We start from the raw sequence: 7,348 nt of genomic DNA on the forward strand, positions 1-7,348 counted from the left end.
ACTATTATCGAACTTTAGCAAATGGAGAAAAACTTTTGCGAAGTTATTTAGTTTATTCAGAATCGCGAAATTCAGTTTTCTGTTATTATTGCAAAATATTTGGTAGTCAAAATTCCCAACTTACGGTTGTAACGATTGGCTACATTTGAGTCATATACTAAAAATACACTAGACAAGTTCCGCGCACATTAAAAACTGTTCAAAATACAACGAACTTAAAATGTCGTTGATTAAGAAATGCATTATTGATTGCACACAACAAAGATTATACGAAACTGAGAAAAAATATTGGCAATCTATTATAGAACAGTTAATCTACACAATACAATATTTATCAAGACAGTGTATAGCTTTTAGAGGTTCTTCACAAAAACTTTTTGAAAATGATAACGGCAATTTTTTAAAGTTAGTAGAAACTGTATATATAATAACAGAACACTTGCATCGCATCCAAACATCACAAAAAAGGAACATTGCTCATTATTTAGGTGATAAAATACAGAATGAAATCATCCGTATAATTTCTGAAGCTATAAAACAAAAAAGTTTAGAAATGGTTAAAGAGGCGAAATATTATTCATTAATTCTTGACACGACTCCGGATATAAGCCACACAGAACAATTATCTATTGTTATTAGATTTGTTAATCAAAATAAAGATACAAATATAGCAGAAATTCATGAATATTTTTTGGATTTTCAATCTGCAGAAGATACTACTGGGCAAGGACTATTTCAATTTATAAAAAATTATTTAAAATTATTGAATATTAACATTTCTGATTTACGCGACCAAGCTTTTGTTAACGGTTCAAATATGCGAGGTAAACATAATGGACTGCAGAAAAAAATCCTTAAAATAAATTCAAGGGCTTTTTTTATTCCGTGTGCTGCTCATTCATTAAATTTGGTAGTGAATGATGCAGCTAAGATATCCTGTGAAACTGTAAATTATTTTGGGATAATACAGGAATTATATAATTATTTTTCAATATCTGTGAAGCGTTCGGATATATTAAAAAAAAAAAAAAAAACACATTCGTGTTTTAAATTTGAAACCACTTTCTGCTACTAGGTGGGAAAGTAGGTAGAAGCAATAAAGCCACTTAAAAATAATATCAAGGAAATTTACAGGCTCTTTTGATATTACGGAAGATGAAACTAAAGATGTCGATTCTAGAGTTCAGGCAGACAACTTAATTTCAAAGATTTATTGGTTTAAATTTATTTGCTCTGTTCATGTTTGGTACGAAATCTTAAGTCTCGTAAATGTTTCAAGCAAAATAATACAGAATCCGACATTTGATATAGGAAAAATTACAGAAAATCTTGATTATGTTATACAAGAATTAAATACTCGCCGAACAGACCAATATTTTGAAAATATTATTAGAACTGCAAGAGAAGTAGCAAACGATCTTAATATTGATTCTATTTTTCCAGACATTCGCAAAAAAGAACAAAAACAAAAATGTTTGGTTACGAAGTATCAGATAAGACAACGCATAATCCTAAACAAAATTTTAAAATAAATTTTTTCTTCGCAATTTTCTACACGACAATAACTTCAGTCACGTACAGATTCATACTCTTAAAACAACATAGCGAGGACTTTAAAGTTATAAGAAAGCAAATTAAAAGATTGGAACGATGAAGATTTAATGAAACATTGTAAAGATTTGCACTTAAAACTGAGCGATAATCAAGATTCTGACAATCGCGATATTGATGGTATGACTTTATTTCAGGAATTAAAAACTTTGCAATGTTTTATTAAAAAAGAGTCGGCTCCTCAGGATGTTTTAAATTATATATACGAAAATAAATTAACCGACACGTTTCCGAATACTGCGATTGTGATGCGTATTTATTTAACATTACCAAAATCCGTAGCATCAGGAGAAAGAAGTTTTTCAAAACTGAAACTAATAAAAAATTATTTGCGATCAATAATGTCTGGAGAGCGTCTAACGGATTTATCAATTATATTATCAATTAAAAATTTCGTGGTGGCTAAAGCAAGACGGATAAATATGTAAAATAAATCTACATTTATACTAATTGTTATATAGTTAAAAGCATATCTCCAAATTATCTTTGTTATGTAATATTTCTTTTTTATATTAAAATAAAAGTAACTTTTGTTTATATATATATATATATATATATTCTTTGTATTTATATATTAAGGAATAAATATTTTAATAATAAAATTTTTATTATTAAAAATTCCTTATTAATGAATTTCAGTGATTACAATGTTCTACTACCGTTAAATAAAATTTATTTTTATGTATGCGTATAAACTGTTTTGCACTTTTAACAAAGTACAATTTTTCGCAAAAATTTTTCATGGAAATTTATTTCGCTGAAAAACGTTTTGCACAAGGGCGCCTCCTACCCACGGCGCGGCACTGCCTGTTGTCATCCCCCCCCCCTCTCCCGACAACACTAGTTTCCCTTGCCCTAACACTCTCACTTCTCCAAAAAATTTCAAATACAGTCCCCTTTCTAGCATAAACTTTTTTTCTATCTTCAAATGAATTCCAAGCATTCACATATAATATACCAGCGCTTATTTACTTAGAAGAGTTTAAAACACAACAGTCAAAGACTCTATTGAAAGAGCATAACTAAAGTTTGGTCAATATACTTGGCTGTGTACGAACGTTGGGAAAAGCAAAGAAAGGAAAGGATATATACATTTTCATAAGTTGTTAGCTTGAGCAGGGAACCATAACTCTAACGACGGCTGTATTTATCAAATAAAAAGTGTTTTAAATTGTTTTTAAATGAAAAACAAAGCAAATATTTTCGAATTTTTCTTTTTACCATGAGCTGCAACCATCTCGATTAATTTTTAATGATAAATAAAGAAAAATTAATAAATAAACGGAAAGCTATATCTGTTTGTCTAAGAAATCGTATACAGTACATAAAAAGACGAATTTCAGTTTATCACTTTATTTCTTTCCAAGATAATTATGCTAGCACGCAATAAAGTAATAACTTTTCGCTCACAGTGAATTATAAGTGCAAAATGAATGTGTTGCCAGTTTATTGTGACAAACAATAAAGAAAAGATCTGTTAAATTGCTTTCTGGCGACTTTCTAAAAAGCTACTGATTTTTTAAATGATTCATTTAACGCCCTCTATGATATATATTGAGGAATTTAAACATCCCATCTAGTTTACAGTTAAGTAGTAAAAATAAATAAATAAATAAAAACGCAACAAAGAAATACTGTGGTTTGTTCTCCTAGTTTGTTTTCCACACTTAACTGTCATAGCCAATGAGAACAGAGAACATTCATCTGAGCAAACGGGTCACGTGCTTATTATCGTAAGCCAATAGCCTTCCACTGTTAGGCGACTTCGATGTCTCAAATGCAAATATAATCGTTTGACAGTCTGAGCGTTAGTGTTATGTGCGGTGAAGTTGTATGTGGTTTAGGTTTTCGTGCATCTGTGTTAAAATGTGCCATTGGCAACATCGAGTAATTACTTACGTTTATCTTTGAGGATGCTTTTATTCATGACTTATGTGCCGTATTGCAGATAGCGGCTGTATGTGGATTTTTAATCGTCGAACCGCCGTAATGGCTACGGTGTTGTTATTCGTCGCTTATGCTACAGCAGCGATTCACAATGGAGGCCGCGTGCAAGGCCAAGTACTTAGCTCTCGAGTGTCAGACCGGGAGAGTACGATACCTCATCACGGTAGGTGTGAACCCATTACCATTCCTCTTTGTAAGGATATTCAATACAACGAAACTATAATGCCAAACTTATTAAACCACCAAAAACAGGAAGATGCTGGCCTAGAAGTGCACCAGTTTTTTCCTTTAGTGAAAGTCCAGTGCAGTCCCGATTTACAGTTTTTCTTGTGTTCAATGTACGCGCCCGTGTGCACGATTATTGACCGTGCTATTCCACCCTGCCGATCCCTGTGTATGTCTGCAAGGAATGGCTGTGAGGGATTAATGAACAAGTTTGGGTTTAGTTGGCCGGAGAGTCTAGACTGTGATAAATTTCCCGAATCTAATACCGATGAACTCTGCGTTGGGGAGAACAACACAGAACGCTCGCCTAACAAAGGCACCGTACGCCCAATACTTGGAGGACACAACATCACATTCATCACAGGACGGGAGTTTATTTGCCCTATAGAATTTAAAGTACCACCCGGGGTGGATTATGTGTTGCGGGTTGGAAATAAAGTTGAAAAACAGTGCGGAGCCCCCTGTGATGATATGTTTTTTCGGCCGTCTGAAAGACGCTTTGCACGATTGTGGATTGGCGTCTGGGCCATACTATGTATGGTATCCACTCTGTTTACTGTTTTGACCTTTCTGCTCGACAGGCAGCGTTTTCGATATCCCGAACGGCCCATAATATGCCTTTCTGTCTGCTATTTGTTTGTATCCCTCACATACGTGGTTGGATTCGCCATGGGAGACAAAGTAGCCTGCAACGAACCCTTTGATCCTCCAGAAGGGAAGTCGAACGTACATATGGTCAAAACTATCACTCAAGGTAATCAAAAGGAAGTATGTACCATCCTTTTTATGGCATTGTACTTCTTCAGCATGGCAAGCTCTATCTGGTGGGTAGTGCTTACACTGACATGGTTCCTGTCGGCTGGCCTCAAATGGGGTCATGAAGCTATCGAAAATAATTCCCAGTATTTCCATCTCGCTGCCTGGACTGTTCCAGCTATAAAAACCATCACCATCTTGGCTTTAGGTAAAGTAGAAGGAGATGTTTTAAGTGGAGTATGCTTCATCGGTATTTGGAATGTTGATGCTTTGCGAGGTTTTGTCTTAGCACCACTTTGCGTGTACCTAGCATTAGGTACCATCTTTTTACTGGCAGGCTTTGTATCGTTATGTCATATTCGAACTGTCATGAAACATGATGGAACGAAAACCGACAAGCTGGAAAAATTAATGATTCGAATAGGAATTTTCTCAGTGCTCTATACTGTGCCTGCCATCATTGTAATCGCTTGCTATTTTTATGAATCGACTTATTTTGACTCTTGGATGTTATCATGGCAGCAAGAAAAGTGCCTTCACAACCAATACAGCATTCCATGCGTTGTTGATCCACATTTAACAGACAGGTATTGGCCAAAACCCGAGTTCACTGTATTCATGGTCAAGTACTTAATGACTCTTGTCGTGGGAATCACATCTGGTTTCTGGATATGGTCTGGAAAAACGTTTTCAACATGGCTAAGAATTTGTGGAACACAGTCCTATGTGTAGTTCACATACTCAGGCTTCTTCTGATGGAGATATTTTTGCAATTAACACTGCCAAATGAAACTTAAGTGTGCCTTAGGCCGTGCACAGCTTGGGTGTTTATGGTTAAAAAGATAAATGTTGTATCTTGTTGGTATCTGACTTACAGTTCCTTATCTTTATAGGAATTTTTATAATATCCCTAAATCAGGAAATTGTATCAGAAATAGAGAAAAAGTATTGCTACTGTCCGCTCAAATATTTAAGTTAAGAATCCATTTTGAGCTCTAAACATTAAACAAGTTTACATAGTGAAGACATTTTTGTGTAGACGCTAATTTTTATTTAACATGACAGCTGTTTTTGTATCTTCCCTCAAGCATGATAGAGCTCCACTACAGTAAGTTAAAATAAACGGTTGAAATACGAGAATAGCAGATGTTAATTTAGCTACAATAGAGATTAAAGATTTCAACCAATCAAAAGTGTCATTAACTTGTTCAACTCTCCCAGGAAATCTCATAATTGATCCGTGTTCACTTCACAGCATTTTGAAAAAAAAAAAAAAAAAACGAAACATTGCGTTAGATTGTGAAAAAAAAACCATCTAGTTTTATGTTACTTATATCATTTATTGTATGCTGTCGTACTTGTGTATATGTATGTATGTGACTGTGCAATAATGAATAGCACACACTCGAAGAATTTTTACTTGAAGAGCGAAAGAGACTATTTCCACCAACAGTTTCTTCTGGCCTGTGATCGGATATCAAGATCTTTCTAGACAATTTCCTGTTTCGATCGTTTTGTGAACTCTCAGATGTGTAATAATATAAAACTCCTTTCATTTCACTGACTTGACAAAATTGTGTATATTAAGTTAACGTGAGACAACCGTTCAAATGTCCAGTTAAAACTTGTTCAATGTATATATCAAATTCTTTCAAGAAAGTACTAGTGAGTATATTAAAATTTTTTAAAGTTTGATAATCTGTATTTTAATTTGGTTTTTGGCATAAATATAAATGAAACAATAAGAAAACACTTCACGTGATTAAGTTTTAGGGTAGGAGCATCCGAGAGAGCCATTTTTTACATAAACAAAAGAATGAGTTAAATATATTAATTGATTATCTGCGGGTTTATTTTTGAACACAATATTACACAAAGTTATTAACAAACGCCACCTGGAATCAAGATTCCTCGAGGGATAATGAATATAATGAAATGTTTATATATCCATAAGTTAAAAAAAAAACAAAAAAAAAAACAGTTGTGTAAAATTTAAACATTTACTTTGATAGGTTAAATTATTAATGTCTTCTGTCTCAAAAATGGAACGAGAAAATAAAAAATGTGCGTAAAATTATATTACCTGGCTTTGCAAGCATTTTGCAAGACAAAGGAATATAGACTGATTTGATCTCGTCAGCGCAGCGTTGGATCATCTATGGCTTGTACATAGAAAATGTAAAATTCTACTCTTTATTTCATGGTAAACAATCTTTCTAGTTTATAACTGTCTGTGTTATATCTGTTCCTCCTGATATGCCCAAATACAATTGAGGAGGGGATTATTTATGACTCGGAGATGTGAAGTTTGTTGATTTAGTCCTCCAGGCTTTGGCAATTTTATTTTATGGATTTTTTTTTCTTTTTTTAAACTCCGAAACACTATGCTTGAGTTTAACGAAAAGTCTTTGTTTTTAATGGCACTTTCATCTGCATTGGAAGAAAAATTGCCCGATCAATGTCTAGAATTCGAATATGCTTTTGAACGCATTCCGTGGGATTCTTTTGTAAATCCCTCCTTTCCATCTGCATGATCTTTAGCATTCATTTTATACTTCTCATTAATCCCCCCCCCCACACACACACACATACACAAACACAATTTTGAAGCCGTCAATGCCGTAATTCGGCAGTGCTATAACAACTGTATTTTTATATGTATTATATCGAATTCTGTTTAATTTATAATTTTATGATAATTATTTCCACATTTCTGTCATAAGTTCAATAGACTGCGAATTAAATGTTTTTGTTGCTATTTTTGCGTATTGTTTTAGACTATAGTAAAAAAAAAATGCTCTCTAGAATA

General features: G+C 33.5%; 1 protein-coding gene across 1 annotated transcript; it reads left to right on the top strand.

Moving 5' to 3' along the window:
* Positions 1 to 3,422: 3,422 nt before the first annotated feature.
* LOC150109621 (frizzled-7-B-like) lies at positions 3,423 to 6,233 on the top strand. Its single transcript, XM_090409223.1, has one exon. The coding sequence runs from the start codon at positions 3,544 to 3,546 to the stop codon at positions 5,269 to 5,271; it is 1,728 nt and encodes a 575-aa protein (XP_090265349.1). The 5' UTR covers positions 3,423 to 3,543; the 3' UTR covers positions 5,272 to 6,233.
* The last annotated feature ends 1,115 nt before the right edge of the window (positions 6,234 to 7,348 follow it).

Source organism: Typopeltis vanoorti, chromosome 2 (assembly GCF_054136105.1).
Source record: "Typopeltis vanoorti isolate ZY-2024b chromosome 2, IOZ_Tvanoo_1.0, whole genome shotgun sequence".
Classification (NCBI taxonomy): domain Eukaryota; kingdom Metazoa; phylum Arthropoda; class Arachnida; order Uropygi; family Thelyphonidae; genus Typopeltis; species Typopeltis vanoorti.